The 18,177-nt window shown below is 39.8% G+C and overlaps 2 protein-coding genes across 4 annotated transcripts; one reads left to right on the top strand and one right to left on the bottom strand.

Moving 5' to 3' along the window:
* Positions 1–4,106: 4,106 nt before the first annotated feature.
* On the bottom strand, positions 4,107–14,338 carry osgep (O-sialoglycoprotein endopeptidase). The gene is made up of 12 exons (XM_023817876.2): positions 14,276–14,338; positions 13,384–13,505; positions 11,466–11,585; positions 10,240–10,415; positions 9,561–9,656; positions 8,998–9,047; positions 7,555–7,633; positions 7,265–7,330; positions 6,933–7,023; positions 6,042–6,117; positions 5,693–5,791; positions 4,107–4,337 (listed from the first exon to the last, which is right to left on the bottom strand). The coding sequence occupies exons 2-12, from the start codon at positions 13,496–13,498 to the stop codon at positions 4,298–4,300; spliced, it is 1,008 nt and encodes a 335-aa protein (XP_023673644.2). The 5' UTR covers positions 13,499–13,505; positions 14,276–14,338; the 3' UTR covers positions 4,107–4,297.
* mterf2 (mitochondrial transcription termination factor 2) lies at positions 13,749–17,980 on the top strand. Of its 3 annotated transcripts, none has more exons than XM_072710985.1 (3): positions 13,749–13,819; positions 14,752–14,858; positions 15,329–17,980. In XM_072710985.1, exon 3 carries the CDS (start codon positions 15,349–15,351, stop codon positions 16,480–16,482), a length of 1,134 nt encoding a protein of 377 aa, XP_072567086.1. In that variant the 5' UTR covers positions 13,749–13,819; positions 14,752–14,858; positions 15,329–15,348; the 3' UTR covers positions 16,483–17,980. The 3 variants fall into 3 exon arrangements, with proteins under 3 accessions (XP_072567086.1, XP_023673642.1, XP_023673643.1); XM_023817875.2 differs by lacking the exon at positions 13,749–13,819 and adding an exon at positions 14,530–14,581; XM_023817874.2 differs by lacking the exon at positions 13,749–13,819 and having other exon boundaries at positions 14,518–14,858.
* The last annotated feature ends 197 nt before the right edge of the window (positions 17,981–18,177 follow it).

Genomic DNA, 18,177 nt, shown 5'->3' with positions numbered 1-18,177 from the left:
AGTAATCAAAAATAGTCACATTACTTATTTTATTCTTAACAGGGTAACTTGTCATCTGTTACCTATTACATTTCAAAAGTAACCTTCCCAACACTGGTTTTAATTTATATCAAATAAAAACTATATTATTTATACATTCTTTAGAGATTGTTGTCTTAGCAAGGTGCAGAGCTACATTTTTAGTTATGTGTTGCTTTCTATGCTAATGTATACTTATATTCCTGTTGCCTTCTGCAATCCAAAAATATTGTTTCAATTAATACTTTATTCTAAGTATATTGACTCCCTACCTCACAAACTATGCTTCCTTAGAAAGTGTCTGTGCCATTAATATTCGCCCTGACTGGATAAGTGACTGGCCAAAATGGAGGGATATACCACTCACTTTGGAAATTCTTTTGGCTGTAAATGAACAATGACCTTTCGGGAACACAAGCTACTGGTACTTGACTCCATTACAGAAAAATGGACTTATACGGCACTGACTAAGTATCTGTGTAATACAAGTGCCGAGCTCTCCAGTAAAATAAACATTCATTTGCTAAATATAATGAGAACTCACAGGTGTTTTGATAAACTCAGACACAAGACCTTGCTGAACTTTTTAGGAACTCAAGTAATGTTTAGATTAATTTGAGCATTAGATCCTAATGAATCCTAAATACTAGACTGATTTGAATCCTGAATCTGAAGCAACTCAGAAAAACAAAACATAGAGTGCAAACCGTTACAGCTCAGTCTGCCAAAAAAAAGCTCTTCTTACATGCTTCTGTATTTCCTGTAATCATTAAAATTGTAGCAAGATTTCTTAATTCTCTATTTTTGTGATCAGGAGGGATCAATATGGCCTCACACCCCTGGGGTTGGGGCTTTTCTGTCTCCCTCTGATCTGCATATTTGAGGTGGTGTCCTCCAGCAGCCCAAGAACACGTTGAGGTGAATAAATGTCTCTAAAATTAATGTGTGACATGAGATGGACTGGCATCCAGTTCTGAGTGTATCCTACCCTGTGCCTCCAGCGATAAGCCCAGGCACACCGTGACCCCAGGCTGAAAAAAGTGGTTATGGAAGATGAATGGTGATCCTTACACAGACAGTAATACATATAATGCAAATATTAGTGGAAATTATGACTGCTTCCCTGCTTTCTTCTCATCAATCGTCATTGTTAAGCACCCTTAACCTTGCATTAATTTCATTGTTGAACCAATGCTGTTACACAAAGAGCCTATAATTTTTCCTATTATATACAGCTGGATATTTCACTAGAGCAATCCAAGATAAATTCTTTGATAAATAAATACTTTCAAGAGCACTAGAGCCAGGTTTCTTCTGAGACTGGAACTTGTCTGCTATTCCACGTCCCTTAACACTATGCATTTCCTTATCAGCCTCCTACGTCATGCATATCAATCCAGCACACAAGCATCACTTTGTCACCTTGTTCTAGGCCATTAAAGTTCAGCCATTAATACTTTTATTGATATGTTGCGGAGAGGGCCCAGGTGGGAGGGGTTTTGCATCATGTGGTCTGGGCTGAAATAATTTTGAGCGTGGGAATTATCCACAGTGGGCCTGCTCTCAGATATAGGGCAGCAAAAAGGGTCTTTGCCTCCAGAGTACTGATGCTTATAGAGCAGATGAACTGATTTGGCAAATGTATTTGGGTCAGAATACTGGCATATACGATCCATACCACTCAAAAGTTTGGACACACCAAGCCGCCTACAAATCCGCATACATCACATGACCTGACCTCCTTCAGGACAGCTGGAAATGCATCCAGGTCACCTTATGAACCTGTCATAGGGGAGACAGTAGGGTCAGCCAGTCCCTGGAGCAATTGGGGTTAAGGGCCTTGCTCTGACCATGGGATTTGAACCAGATATCTTCTGGGTCTCAACCAACCAACAAATCAATTTTTTGTTTAATACTTTTTTGTCACTGCATAATTCCATATATGTTATTATATGGTTTTGATGTCTTTATTTTAAAATGTAGAGAATTGTACAAATTAACTGGTAAAACTTCTGACTGGTACTGTATACTTTGGTCACCACTTAACGCTGACAGGACCACCAAGCCACCATGACTCCACCAACCAAACCCTCACTACCTCCATCATACAGATAATGGCTATATATACCATTATAACCATACTTTGCAATACTCATGTACCAACTGCTGACATCCCGTCACATTCACCATTTTATCCATCACTGCCTCCAGCTCAGTTGGGCTCCCTCAATGCATGCATTACCTCAGACAATGACTTAAGAAACTGTCCTTAGCAGATTACCAAACATCATTATCCCCAAATGGGGATCCATGCCACAGCAATGAATCCCATATATGTCCAAATTAATACATCAATCAATATAGCAATACTTTATGAATATCTAACAGCTTTATTCCTACATAATTGTCATGTTCATTGAAAGAAGCAGCTGGCCAGGTTAGAAGAACTGTTGCTCTGTCTTCTCATGATAAGCGTGTGTTGCTGTGAAAACGAAAATACAGTACTTATGTGTGTCATCCTCATTCACCATTAAGAGGTAGGAAATGCTCCTTAAAGCCAAGTAGAGATGAAAGCAAGGAGGGATGAAAGGTACACAAACAGCCAACTGCTATAATTAGGGTTCAAAACAAGGGTCATCCAATTCAAAGAGCACCTGCCCTCTAGTGTTGCTTAGCCAAGGAGGAATGGAACCAATCATCTATCCTAGGGCTTTTTGCAGCCAGACAAAGGAGATAAAAGACAGAAGGTAAAGTGCACTTAGGGCTTACGTAGGCTCTATTTTAAGTTCCTCCTGTAGAAAAAGTATTCTACTCCTTAACATTTTAAGGTTATTAATCTATGAAGTGGGTTAATGTGTGACACTGAGAGGTAAATGCTCTGTGCCTGTGACTGGAAGGTCACTGGTTCAAATCCTGTGGTGGGCAGAGTGGTTTCACTGGTAGGCCCTTGAGCAAGTGCCGTGACCCAAATTGTTCAGGTGTTTCATTCAGATCCATTGTCACAGGTGTATAAAATCAAGCACCTAGCCTCAGCACCTAGCACTCAAGTTTACAAACATTTGTTAAAGAATGGATCGTTCCGAAGTGCTCAGTGAATTCAAGCATGGTGCTGTCATTTTGTGAAATTCCTTCCCTACTAGATAAGCCATGGTCAACTGTAAGTGGTATTATTGCAAAGTGGAAGCATTTAGGAACAATTGAAACTCAGCCATGAAGTGACAGACCACGTTAAGTAACAGAGCGTGTTCGCTGAGTGCTGAGGTGTGTTGACTCAGTAACTACAGAGTTCTAAACTTCCCATTAATCCCAGCACAAAAACTGTGCACTGGGAGCTTCATGGAATGGGCTTCCATAGCCAAACAGCTGCATGCAAGCCTCGTATCACCAAGTGCAAAGCCAAGCATCAGATGGAGTGGTTTAAGCACGCCGCCACTGGAGCAGTGGAAATGGAGTGACAAATCGCACTTCTCAGTTTGCCTACAGGAAGAACAGATCTATAGAGGATGCCGTCTCAATAGTACTTCACACAGCCCTGACTCATCTGCAGTGCCCTACCACTTATGTTAGGATGCTATTCGTCAAATGCTACCGGTACCATTGAAACTAACCTTTGGCATTGGCATGAGTGACCAAAGATTTGGCTATAGCAGCCCGACCATGAACAGTGAGCCTGTGCAGCTCCCAACAAACAGTTTTGGTGGAAACAGGAGAGTTGAGGTGCGTACTTAATTCTGCAGTGAGCTGAGCAGCTGTGGTTGTATATTTTTCTGATACTACCCGCTTCAGTTCCATTGTCTAACCCCTGTAAATACATAAGCAAGGCCCCTCCCCCAAAATGAAAAAGCTACACCCCTGTCCTTAACCAAGTTACCTGCTGCATTACCACCCTGTCGCTCATCAGAAATGGACACAACAGGTCTGTAAAAGACTATTGAGAAGTCAAGATACCTTTCACGTACATACTGTATTCTATAAATAAAAATCGTCAGAGAACGTCAGAATGACGTTAAGTTTTTAAAGCTACAGGAATAAATCCGTTTTTCCCGTAAAAGTTATAATGAATATAAACGATTTTGTGGAGAGAAAAATAAAAAGGAAAAAATTAATTCAGTTTATTACTGCCACTTTGTTATATATGTACACATATCTAAATACAGATTTCTATGTTCACACATCCATACAAGCATCTTGCAGTTCATTCTGAGTCACGTCTACATCCTTCACAGCCTGGATAGACTTGTGGTGGCTGCAAAGAGCAGATCTCTGTGAGCATTCAGCACTAATCTCTCCAGGTGACCTCCACCTCGTCTGTCCTGTACCTGTGGATCACAGGAAGACAGGCAGCGCATGAAATCATCATAAAATCAATGTGCAAGGCTGCGTGTCTGTAGGTCAGGGGTTGTGTCAAAGCTTCAGAAGAGCGTCTGAAATCGCAGCAGGAGCAGCAGCAAATACCTCAGTAAAAATATCATACATCATACATGCAAGGATCAACCTGACGTGAAATAATTTACTTCTCATGTGGTGATCCAAAACAGTAAACCTAAGAAAAGTAATTTCAAAAGCCTTATTCAGTTAAAAACTTCTACCCTGCAAAGAAAAATATTCACATTACTTTACTAACCTGATAGCCACTATGAAAAAGTAGAAAAAAAATGACTGTAAATGGAATTGACTTTGTAAGATAAACCATGATGAATGGCATTACACCAATCTGGCACTGATTGTTTTCGTAAAAATCGCACACCTCAAAGCGGTTTCTCTCGCTTATACAACGAAACAAAAAAGAAAAATAGAGTAAACTACTCGCGGTTCATTTTTCAGCAGAAAATTAATTTGAATTAGCATTTAATAATGTTCCAGTGTGCCCTTAAAAAATATAGTCCCTAAAAGGATAGAATGTCTGGTCAGGCTAGTCACTGGAAGTCCATTAGGTTACCATAGAAACCATCAACAGACAAGCGTTTGCATTTTGGAAATCAAGGAAAATTATGCTGATAAGAATGACTGCATATTAATGAGTAAAATGTCACACTGGTTAGATTAACATGTTTATTAAAACATTATGACACCTATATATAGAGCTGTAGGTAATGCTTTAGATTAATTGCACCTTTATAATGCAGTTATAATGCATTCCTAGAACATTCATAGGTAGCATGTAAGTATACCTTAACATCCTAACATATCTTATTTCATCTTCATCTTCGAATTTACAGTTGGTTTTTGGCATGTTTTATGGCTGTTACCATGTATGTTGTTGCTCTGTCTCTGATTTTGCAGTATGGTGGTACCTCCGACATACGTGTTTGCAGGTAATGATTGAGAAGCAATTTCACCAATGGTTGTGTGGGGGGGCGTGTACATAATCCACCAATTGTGGAGTGCATGAAGATGAGAAAGCGACGTGTCAAAGCAATGCAAATATGCACATCGAAAAGAGGTGGCCAGTCGTATCCAGAAAGGACCATTGTGTATGCAGGTTTTTTCTGCATTTCCCTAATTAGATTACTAATTAGAGAACTGATTGGCTGAAGAGTCCTCAAACCTGGGTTTGAACAGCTGAGTTAAAGGTTATCCCCAAAACCAGCATACACACCGGCCCTTTACAAATTAGACTGCCCACCCCTGAGATAGAAACTCAACACTGGGATCCCCTGAGCGGTGGAGTTACCTTTGAGTCACCCAGGAGTCCGACAGCTCAGTCTGCTGACCTGATCGGAACATTTCCCATCCAGCCTGTGCAATCATTGCCCCATTATCAATGCAGAACCTGGGTATTAAAAAAGTTGATATTTACATACTCAGTAAAGAGTCAGAGAAACATTACATCATTACAGAACCTGACATTAAAAATAAATGAAAAGTCATAGCTATTTTTCTATTTTAAATTCAATTCAATTTAATTCTTTCTAACCTAATCATTCAGACAGGGCTATGGACATCTTGGGGTTACTCCAGAGCAAAACATCATGAATATCCTATTTTTAGCCATGTTTATGTAAGAGCCAAAATATATTCACCTCTCATCTGTAGCAAATAGCCGGGCACCCCTCTCTTCACACATAATGCCCATCATCTCCTGTAGACGCAGGTTGCCTCAAAAAAATAACAAGAAAGACTAACTAACTTGCTGTTCCTATAAGTTTATAAAAGATGCACAGTATATCATAATGTTCAAAATGCTGACATGAGTTACTTAAATACTACTGCCCTCTGCTTCTTTTATTAAACTTACAAATGCTAGACATTAGACTACTGCAGCTTTTTCATACACTACGACACATTAGAATAGTTGTTATAACATTATGTGTGTTAGTTATTATAAAGAAAGGTGGATGCGTCTCTTTTTTCCACATTAAAATGATTACCAGGATTAAAGTGGAATTTCTTTTGTTTCTGCAAAATGGACAATTTCTGAAGTATCTCTGGCTAGGAAATGGATGCCTAAATTGTTGCATAGAAAGCTGAGACAGCAATCCATCGCTTTATCAGCACTTATCCACACAGACAGAGCTGGGGCCTGATTCAGGCCCCTACACCTGGAAATGGGAGGCTGTAGTGGGACCCACCAGGACAAGCTCACCAACCCACTACCAGGAACAACAAATACTAGTCTTTCCCATCAAGCATACTCATGGTGCATTTATGAACACAAGTTCATTAACCCATGAACAATATGAGCAGTAACATATGATCAGTAATACATGAACAACAGTCACATAGAACAGCAGGACTATAGCTCACTGTACCTAGAAACAGAATTGCTCCTGTGTCTAGTGATTGCTTCCAGAAGTCCAAAATAAATATCTAGTCCCAGTGAACGGAATCCTAAGCAGTCTCTTAAGCTAAGGTACTTCCCCACTGCCTCCATCTGTGTAGCCCCTTTAGATGTGTCACACAGGATCACTCACAGCCCACGCCACCGACGATGAGGACTTCCTGGGAGCCGCAGTGAGCCATGGCTCGCTCTGTGATCTCCACCAACATGGCGAAAAGGGTCTCCTGCAAAGCGTGCCGAGATGTGAGCATTCAGTCTGCCTGCGCTCATTACAGCAGCTGTTATTGTCACATAGATAAAGCTGATCTGTATGACATATCAGTTATACAATTAAATAAGGCTTGCTTTTACTTTAAACATCTTATTACTCTGCACTGTTTCACTGCTGCGCGTGTGTGTATGTATGTACGTTTGACCTTACACATGCGTGAAGGAGGGATGGTGAGAAGTGAAGGATTCGCTCACCTGAAGAGAGAAGCACAGGTCCTCCGCCTCGCACTCTCCAGAACCCAACATCTTCTCAGCTGCCTCCTGCAAGGATGAATGTGAGTGACCCAATCCACGGTTATGCTGCCACCATGTGGCTGATGGGAGTATTCAGGGAATCATGCTGGCTATTAGGACAGATATTGTCTGCTTTAAAAATCACAAAGTGGTCACATGACCACTGTTAAGTCCTCCACCCGGCAGGAGCAGACTGCACATGCTGCTGTCCTCCAGATGGCCCATCCCTGCCCCTTCCCTTTGTGGCTCACCTCAATGTAGGACAGGATCCCTGAGAATGACACGTCCATCCCCTTCACGGTGTATGGAAGCTCGATGTACCGTTTGCCCCTGCCAGTGCAGCAAAAGAATTTACACTACATGCGAAAAACAGGGTTAAAAGAACCATATGGCTGTTACAGGATTTTAAAAGATTTCTGTATTCAAATCTGTATCATCTGTATGATCTTGATATATATTAAATAGCTTTATTGAAATGACATAATTTTGAGCTCTGATGTAATGATTCCCCAATAGGAACTCCACAGAGGTAACCCCTCCCCCTACCGCTTATTGCTGGGGGCTCTTCATCTGTGCAGCTGTGCGTTTAATAACACATAAAGCACTTTTTTTTGTCAAATTATCAAATATGAAGGGAGTTTATTAATTTTCCATAACCGCTCCTGTAGTGCCAGCAAGGTGAATCACAGTAGTAACTCAATGTGCAATTATAGCCATAAATCCTAACTACTGTAACTTAACGGAAACTATAAACGCATAGACAATGCTACTAATCACTTAGACAACAACAATGCTTCAGGCTGAGAAGCAGGACCTGTACTCAGTGATTAAATACCAAAATGATTTACTGATGTAATGCAATTGTAATTCAGTCATACTTTATGGTCATGTTTAACATGGCTAAACATGATGGTACGCCAGTCTGGTTTTAATAAATTGATACACGGTGAATAAGCAGAGTTTTACCCATAATGCAGCTGAATACCAGGAGTTACATAAACCTGAAAAACAATGGCTGAATATTTACATAACTTTGTCTCCGCAGCCTGTGTTTGAAGACTTATAATGCAAAGCTTGGAGTGCATGTACCCGCTTGTACCGTGGTTCCTACACATCTGGTTGGCATGTTTGAATAGGAAGATTGGCCTTTGGACTTAGCAGCGATTTCTAACTAAGGACTGGCTTAGGGTCTTAGCGACAAACTATTTTCGAATTAAGAACGGTGGTTTGAGTCACATATACTGAAACTCAAATACTGGAGGAGGCTTGGGTGATATCTGATTCTTTGTACCATCCAGACAGTACACTATGGCACGGCATTTTGGTTTTAAAAACCAACACTATTCCAGTATTTTGAAATATTCCAGGATACAGTTTGTTGAAAAGGAAATATAGCGGTATGCTGTGTTACCGATATACTGCCAAAGCCGTAATAGTAGTTCTACTGATAAATTCATTTTCAGCTAGTACACATGAAAATAATGGTCTTGAAGTACAATCGTGTAAGCCAAATGGGTAACCGTGGTGTAAGTGGGTTAATATAAACAAAGCTATGGGCTTTGTTCTTCTGTGGAGACCATTCAGGCTGAGAACTGAGAATCCTGATATAAATGACTGAGTTGAAAAAAGAATTCAGGTTTCAGGGAAAAAGCACCTTTCTGGTAATTTCAGAAGTTCCACATCAACAAACTTACTTTTTGGCCATCTGCTCAATGTTGTAGCCCGGGCTAGGGTCATTGGAGATCTGCAGAGAATGAGAGATATAACAAATACAATCAAAAAGTTGCTGAATTTGTTAGTTGATCTCAATTCCAAAATTAATGTACAGTCTCTGTTTGAACAATGTTTCTGGAACCATTCAGTCAAGCTTGATCGAAATGGTTAATTGAGTAGCCTTTTAAAAATCTGACCACATGAAAAGCACATCCCACAAACAAAATAGAGCAGTGGGCAATTGGACCCAATGGCGGCATCAGTCTGCTAACCCTGGAAACCAAACCTGCAACCTTCCGATCAAACCCAGGCCAAGATGGTGAGAACACCAAGTCCTGCCCACTAGACCACCAGCCACCCCAACCATGATTAATTATTGCCCAACAAGAAAAAAAATCTAATTTCTCCATAACTTTCAAACATTTAAAAAATCCAAGGTATAAACTGTATGAATAATGAAATTAAGAATAAAACTGTATGAATGTCACTTGAGTGTCATAAGAACAAGTACCAATAAACCCACATAAGAACCAGAATGAACTACCTTAATTACTCTGGCAAATCTGTCAAGGCAGTTTCCAACGGCGATGTCAATGGTCTCCCCGAATATCCTGTATCGGCGCTCAGAATACGCAATCACCTGGGCACAAAGAACAATGGGCTCTCATAATGACCCAAAAAGGGGGTACTGTATAAAGACTTACAGTTACATGACATTATACACTCAAAGCACTCAAACTGTTTCACCCCTTTGTTGTTGTCAAAATGTCCTTAGGGAGCCTTAGTCATGTCCTACCAACAAATGAACCCTTCATCGGGTGGCAGGACAAACCAATCAGAGTATGATTGTCATGTAAGGTGTTTGATCTGTGATTTGTTAGGGATTTGTACTCATTTAGGCAGTAAATAGCTCACAAGTTGTGCACTGTATTCTATACAACCAGGCATAATGTTTTACTGTGTTAGAGGACAAGCAAGATAAGCAAACAGCATGCACAAGAAACAAATTCTCATCCCAATGAGAAGATGAAAAGGTACCCTTATTCAAAAAAGATTACAGAAGTCTTGTACCGCTGCCAAACATTATACCATAATACATATTATACCATAGTACTTATCTATTAGTGTCAAAACACAACTAAAATTAACAATTAAAATCATTTAAGTGAAATAACATGAATTGGGAAGTGAAATCTGTCCGGAGTCCCCAGCCAGGCTCTGACCTGTGTGTTTCCCCCGCTGACATACAGGACAGTTGGGTTGCTGGCATGGGTGACCAGACGACCCATCTCAATGTGGCCAACGCAGTGGTTCACTCCCAGGAGCGGTTTGTCCCACAGCTGGGCCACTGTCCGGGCCACGATGGCCACTGTCACGAGAGGGGCCCCCATTCCGGGACCTGGGGAGCCGAAACAGAAAGAGTCACAGAGCAACCAAGGAGTAATGCGGCGTAAGAGCACAGAGTACTCATACTAAGTGCAGAGCCACTTTAAGATGACAATAAAAACTAATAACAATATAGCCACATTGCATTGGTCGGTTATGTCAGAGCTGTTTATTGGGAGTAAAATAAAGATACTCCTACTTCAAGATTGTGGATTACACATTCACAGATGCTCAATGTAGCAGTGGCAATATGCAAATTTCTAAAACATATGACGGTAGGGGAAGGCTCATCACTACTCATAAAAGAAGCACTACCTGATGATCTATGTGTTATGGTGCTTTTGGGAAACACCCCCGTTTTGAAGCGCCGAACAATCTCTCTAATGGTTAAGATGATCTTTGTGCTACAATGCTTTTCCAAAACGCCCATTTTGTAGCACAAAAAAAGCCATTATTTTTGCAAGCTACAGTAGCAACGTAGCTTACTAGACTGCTAAGTAAAAATGAATGTTAACCTAACAGATTCACATCATGTTGGTTAACATATCAGTATCAGCCGATATTCGTTAAAAATCAAGATATTGACATACTCTGGTTTTATACTGGCATGTTCTCCCTGTTTAATAGCAACAATAAAAATGAATGTTCCTACATTTTACTTCCTTTGTATTCCATTAATAGTGTGTAATTAAGTTCCCATGACAATATCTGTGATTTTTCTTCAGAGAAGAATTTTTTTTTTGAGTTTTGATTATCAAAATAATTGATTAATCTAATCAAATCATTATACAAGCATTGAATCCTCAATAATTGTAATCAAATCACCTTGGGGGCAACTACTTACACCCCTACTTATTGAACATGGCAAAATTCTACTAAATTTAATCCAAATCATCTTAAAAAGCTATGGTAAGAAATTTACAAAAGAGAGTCCAAAAGTCAGTGAGGAGATGTGAGATTCTTAAACTTGCAGAATGCCTTGTTATACATTAAATCAATCAGAGGTGCAGTGAATGGAGAATGAAATGAGATTATTAGAGAATGAAAATCTGAAGGCTGTCACCTTTTGTGTAAGCCACACAGTCGATGTCGGCGGGTTTTAACCCTGCTTCTTGTAGCGCCTCCTTCAGGACTGTGAGAATAACACCGCGATGATGCTTGGCTGTCTGGCTTGGCAGGAACCCTGGCAGCATTCACAGTAGTCAAGGAAACTGTATACAAAACTCTGATCCAATGTCTTTAAGCACTTCTAATAAATTTTCAATTCCTATTCAATATCTGATCAACAGAACTAAACTTTAATATCACTAATATATCCTTAATTTCTACAAAAAATAATTCATCCACCGGTCAACCACTTACCCAGTACAGAGCACAAAGCAAGAGTACTCATCAAGTATCATAGTACACTACAGGGAATTTTGAGATTCTAGTTCACCTGATCTCCCTTGGACTGTTGGGGAGAATCTTCAAAACACATGAAGGACATGCAAACTGCACACACACTCAGTCTGACGGTAGGATGTGAACCCCAACCAATGAAAGGTGGGGTGACCCACAGTCAGACACACATTTCTATACAATGTCATCCAACATTAGGACTTGTTAATAATGCATATAATTCTGTACTTTTCCATTTCATACTTTTAGTTATAATACAGCTTATTTTTTCCAGTTCTTTTGGCATCACTCTGACTTTATAATGATATAGTCCCTACCCAATAACGAAACAACCTTACAAAACAAAAACTGTATTTTGCTGTAGCTCAAGAGAGTTACTAAAGAAACAGAAACTTTGTGTTTGGACTAGTGATGGGCAATATGGACTTAAAATTTTGTTATATTATTTTCTGGTATTTATTGTGATAACGGTATAAATGATGACAAAAAATATTATAATTCAAATGATCTATTGTTACGACCTGTTTTTGGCTTTCGACTTTCGCGCTTTCGGTTTTCGATTCGGTTTTAGTTATTCGGCTTGTGTATTTGTTTACCCGTGTTTTGACTACTGTCTGGTTATTGACTATTCTTAGGATTACGGATCTTTTTGGAGTGACAACATGTCTTTAACCGAGCAAAATGTCCTTCGATTCCTTCCATACTTTACTTTGCTTATCATAAGGAATGCAATGAGAAAATGTGTCAGCAATTCTTGTCTGAGTAGGAGTTTTCTTAACTATAACATAACTACAACTTGACCTGTCTCCTTGTGCATCTTCTGGCTGTCCTCATATGCCAGTTTGTGTTCCAGGTTGTGGAACAAACCGCATGCATTACCATCCTTTGTAAGGACTGTTTTTTTTGCAAACTTTGCGTATTACAGTTGTTTGCTCCACGTCAGATTTTCTGTAACCAAACCAGTTCCAGATGACTGAGGTAGATATTTTTTTTTTAGCAATGAACTCTTCCTCGGCTTCTCCTCCACCTTCCGCCACGCTTGTTACAGCGGGCCGGCCTGTGAGCACGTCACACACACATATACGTCATCAATTACAGTTTATCGGTATTATCGCAGGATGACTAATTATTATCATGGGGATTTTTTTTTTGCCGGTATATCGCTAGCTATGTGATAATCCCTAGTTTGGACCACCCATACTCTTTTCCACTAGACAATGAATGGGTGTACTGTGGTCTGCAAACTTCATCAATGGTAAGCATGAACTTTCTTTAAGAAAGGAGAAAGTCTCCCCCAAAACACTTTATACACTTCAGGAACACTTTGGGCTATTTTTCTAAAAATGAAAAATAGAGTAAGATTAGTGTGTAGTTTCAGTGTTTTTTTGTAAGCTCAGAACTCTTAAATCACTCTGAATAACAATACTTTTTTTTAGTTTGAAAGTAGGTAAAGAGTACTTTATTCACAATTATGTGGAAAAAAATGTTACCCCTCCCCTCCACATGCCTTTTTTCAATTTGTTACGGATTGGTTATCCATTATGTAACAGAGTAAAAGCAGAGGGAAACAAAGTACTTACCTTGTCCTGGAGGTGTGATATATGTGCGTCGTGGATTGGACAGGACCTCCCCATCTCTCACAATACCAATACCAATCTTGTTGGCACTACCCTCAAAGCCAATCACGATAGTCATTGTGGCTCTAAACAAACCGAAAGCAGTGAGACCCAATACAGGACTTCAGTGTACACGTTACTTCAGAAGATGCCACAGGTTACCCAAATGAAATACTGAAAACAATTAATATTTCCATAGCATATTACACAGATAACGTCTAACACTGTTACTAACAAAATCACTGCCCTGTATTTCATTAGCACACAGAAAAAAATTGTAATTGCTATCTTTTATTACTTTCCGGTAAACATGATCATAAAGTGATCTACAGCTCTGAGAATTCAGACAATGCGATCACTCTTAAATGCCAATATTAGTAGGCAATTACTTCATAAAATGGTGAGTGTATGTGTTTTTATCAACTTTGCAACCTTCTACGCCTATTATTTAAAACGATGTAATTGAACCTTTTCATCTCTATGAAAGGAGAAGCATAAATGATTAAAAAAAGATCCGCGAAAAGTCCTATCAAATTCCATGCAAGTTACCCAAAAGCAACGAGAGTTTCCCACAAAACATGAGCTGACTTATATTAAGACACAAGAAGCTCATATAGATTTACTGGAAAAGTTTGTTGTTATTAAAGCTGTCATCGCTGCTGCAGAGTGCATTGTATGGATTGTATACATTGTGCAGATACACTACCGTACGGAAATAGTGAGAAGCTAATTTTACACAGACAGTGAGTTATATTATATTATAAGTTGTATGAAGACATACAAACAACCACTGAAATATTCAGTGTACATAGTTCATCTGGCGTGAACATACACTATACAACTAATTAATACTCACATGTTTCTAAGATATAAAGGCAGCCGTTTACTCTGCGACACCCATTCTTCCTCTGAAGGACCCCTGAAAATATATAACACCACACATTACCAACCAGAGATCTTTGCTCTTCATTAAAGATTATCTTACGTATAATTTACCTATGCAACTAAAATGTGAAAAGCATTACGTGAGATATGAAACAAAATTGTCGTTAATGTATGATCAGGCATAAACTTAGACACCACAACGAATGACAGACACAAGCCCAGGGACTTTCGGTTTGAAATGTTACAACTGAATTACTGGGATATTTTGAACAATCGTGTTGGTGGAAATTTATGTATATATATATATATATATATTTTTTTCTGTCTAGTATTTTTTAGAAGAATGACCAAGTTTCTTTACTGGTACAAAGCATGTAGCGAAACCGTTTCCCGTTGCAAGGTGGAGGTTTGAGTATTTTTCATTCTGCAACTTCTGTATCGAAACAGGACGGCTCCCTGTGAGAATCCCTGGAGCTGAACTTCCGGAACCACTCAGTTTAAAAATAATAAAATAAAATTACAGCTTATGTTCACAGATTAATAAGGATTCAGAGGTATGCTTGTTTTATTTATAAAATTAAATTCATATAGAGCATCGAGAGGATCATATACAAACATTTAAGTTAGATCTTGAATAAAGCTGGCTATGTTTGTTTCAAAGTAAAATAATATAGAAAGCCAGATGCATGCCCTTGTGTTGTGAAGAAGCAGTGCTGACATATTGAAATATGAAGTAATAAGTACACAGCTGTTGATTGTGAAATTGATCCTTTCAGAAAAGTGCTGTCCTGCTGATTAATATATTGTTATATATTAGTTAAATCTTTATGTCAACACATTTTAGACTTTAGCAATATAAAGTTGAATGAATAAGATTGGTAGGTAATCTCAAAAAATCTCCAGGGAGTAATTAGCAAAATGCTATTTTTGGAATTTGCTCTGGGGGATTAATATCCGTTATTCCTACACTGCATTACTGGGTTAATTACAATTCAGATTTTTTTTTCCTTGTTTATTTTTCCAGACTGTCCTGTGGTTGAAACCATGCTGCGATGGACAACAACATCCTTCTGCACCTACTGGCTGCATATTAGGCCTTCCTTCCTACCCAGAACACACTGCTCCACACTCAGTTCCAGCCAGGTGGAGAACAAATTCACTGTAGACCATTTATCTCACTTGTCTGTAGACATTGGGAAAATTCGCAAGTTGAAAGGATGGGTTCTGTTTCAGAATCCTACATACGTTAACGAGACAGCTAGCCTTTTGCGGGACTTGGGTGCTAATAAGGAAACAATTGGACGTATTCTGGAGCAGCATCCAGAAGCAGTTCTCTGCACTCCTGAGGAATTACAGGCTCAGTATGACCTGTGGACGACTGTCTGTCCTAATAGTAAAGACCTACTGGGTATAATTGAGAAATTTCCAGCTTCATTTTTTACTGTCAGTCACCATGCTAATCAGAAGGCCAATATACAGTTTTTTCAGAGCTTACATTTGAACAAGCGCATCATCAGCAAATTAATGGGCAGTGCTCCGCAAAGCTTCAGCAGACCGGTGGGGAAGAACCAGGAAATGATCCATACCTTAAAGGAGTCATACCTTAGTCTTGGGGGCAGTGAGAATAATGTGAAGATTTGGCTCCAGAAGTTACTCAGTCAGAACCCTTTCATACTGATTAAACCCCCAGAGGTGGTGTGGGAGAATATCCAGTTCTTACAGGACAGGGGGTTCTCTGCTGTAGAGCTCCTCCACCTAGTGTCCAAATTGAAGGGCTTCATCGCAGAACTTAGCCCTAAAAGCATGCAGAACATCCTTACTTATTCCCTGGAGACTCTACAGTGCTCTGAGACTGAACTAAGGGTGATTATCCTCAAGTGCCCTGGGCTCCTTAATTATCCTGTGCCTATTCTAGATGACCGTTTGAAGGGACTCTTTGAAGCAGGCATTAGTTTGGACCAGATCAAGGACACACCTACAATCTTAGAGCTGACCACACAAATTGTGCTCTACCGTATACAAAAACTGGAGTCCTATGGTTATAGTATTAAAACAGGAAGCCTGGAAGCTCTGGATGGGACAAAAAAGGACTTTGAAATGATGTATGGAAGACTGAAACTCAGACAGGAGCGTCCAATCTTTAACCCTGTTGCCCCATTAAAGAGCACAGAGGAATGACCTTTAATGCTTTTGAGTGAGAAGAAAGGAAACAAGTTTGAGCAGTTCTTCATGCCACATTTAATTACTCCATCACCTGATTAAATTAGATTTTTTTGGTTCTGGAAAGGACCAAACATATGGTAGCTTGTCCTGTGTAACCATAAATCAGGTATTTGCAATTTTTAATAGCTTTTGTGGGCGGTGTGGACTCTGTACCTGTGACCAGAATGTCACTGGTTCAAATTCGGTGGCCCGCAGAGTGATCAGATCATTCTAAAGCAAAAAAACTAATAGAGTTCAGATCTTTCACACTGTTGTCACGCATGATAGCTTGTGTCTAAGCAAATGACTGTTGATCGTTGATGCATAATGTACTCACCTAAAGCAGGTCCTTGCGAGTATGTGGTGTTTAGGGACTGATAAGCAGAACCAATTAGAAAATAATTGGGTACCTGGTATTTTCTTATCAGTTCTAATTTGGAACTTTCGGTTCCCAACCCTAATCAGCACCTGGTGTTGAGTTGGATCCAATATTGGGGGAAGATGTTGGCTATACCTAGTAGACCCAAACATATAGTGAGGGAGCACTGCGTGTGTCTGGCGGAAGCCTCTGTCCAGGAGTTCTTGCGTCTCCAGTAGAACTTTGAGACATTGGACATTGAGCCTGAATGGGCCATGTTCTGGGACTCCATTGCAGAAGCGGCTGTGCAAAGCTGTGACCATAAAGTTGCTGGCATCTGTCAAGGTGGCAATCCCCAAACCCGGTGGTGGACACCGGCGGTAAAGGGAGCTGTCAGGCTGAAGAAGGAGGCCTTCTGAGCTTGGTTAGCTGGTGGGATTCATGAAGCAGCTGGCAGGGACCGGCAGGCGAAGTGGAAAGCGGCTGTGGCTGTTACTGAAGCCAGAGGAATTTGGCAAAGCCATGGAGAGGACTTTCAGTCAGCCTCAAAGATTCTGGCAAACCATCAGGCGACTCATGAGGGGGAAGCAAGGCTTCACCTAAGCTGTTTACACCAGGGATGGACCTCAAATGGGGATTTAGTCAGGCGGTGGAAGGAGTATTCTGAGTGCATCCTGAATCCTACCGATACACCTTCCTTGGAGGAAGTAGAGCTGGAAGCCTCAGAGGAGGATTTATGGGCGATTTATACCCAATGCTCACAACGTGTCCGTGTGTGGATCATGGATGCCACTCTTTTTCTGCGTTGATTCTATGCGTCGTCTGTGCACCTTTGTGGAGAATTAATGCTACGTGTAAACAAGATACAGTACCACCAGAAATCTTGGTGGCAGTATGGTCATCCTTTGTCACGGGACTATGAGTTTATATACAGTGTATATAGTTAGCATTAAAGTAGAATCAGATTTTTTTTCTTATGAGTGGCCAGAAGATATTCAAAACTGAATATTTTCATAAGCAAGAGAGAAAATGTTCCGATCACTAGTGTCCATCTTTGTACAGCGTTTTGCAATATTAATGACCACTCCTTTCAAAGATTAAACTGTTAAAAACATACTGAAGTTTACTGTCGCTACTTTTGCATAAGCCAGTTTTCCTCTCCAAGTCAATTCTACTCATTTTCATCCTTGCTGTTTAAATCACTCATGAGATGTGTTTGAGAAATTTGAACTAATTTTTGCTTTTCATTGCATAGAAATGGATTTTTTCCAATATCATGTAGCTGTAATACTAAGTATGAAATATTATCTACT

The sequence above is a fragment of the Paramormyrops kingsleyae genome, chromosome 1, assembly GCF_048594095.1.
Source record: "Paramormyrops kingsleyae isolate MSU_618 chromosome 1, PKINGS_0.4, whole genome shotgun sequence".
NCBI classification, from domain to species: Eukaryota; Metazoa; Chordata; class Actinopteri; order Osteoglossiformes; family Mormyridae; genus Paramormyrops; species Paramormyrops kingsleyae.
This window is presented reverse-complemented; position numbering and strand designations above follow the sequence as displayed.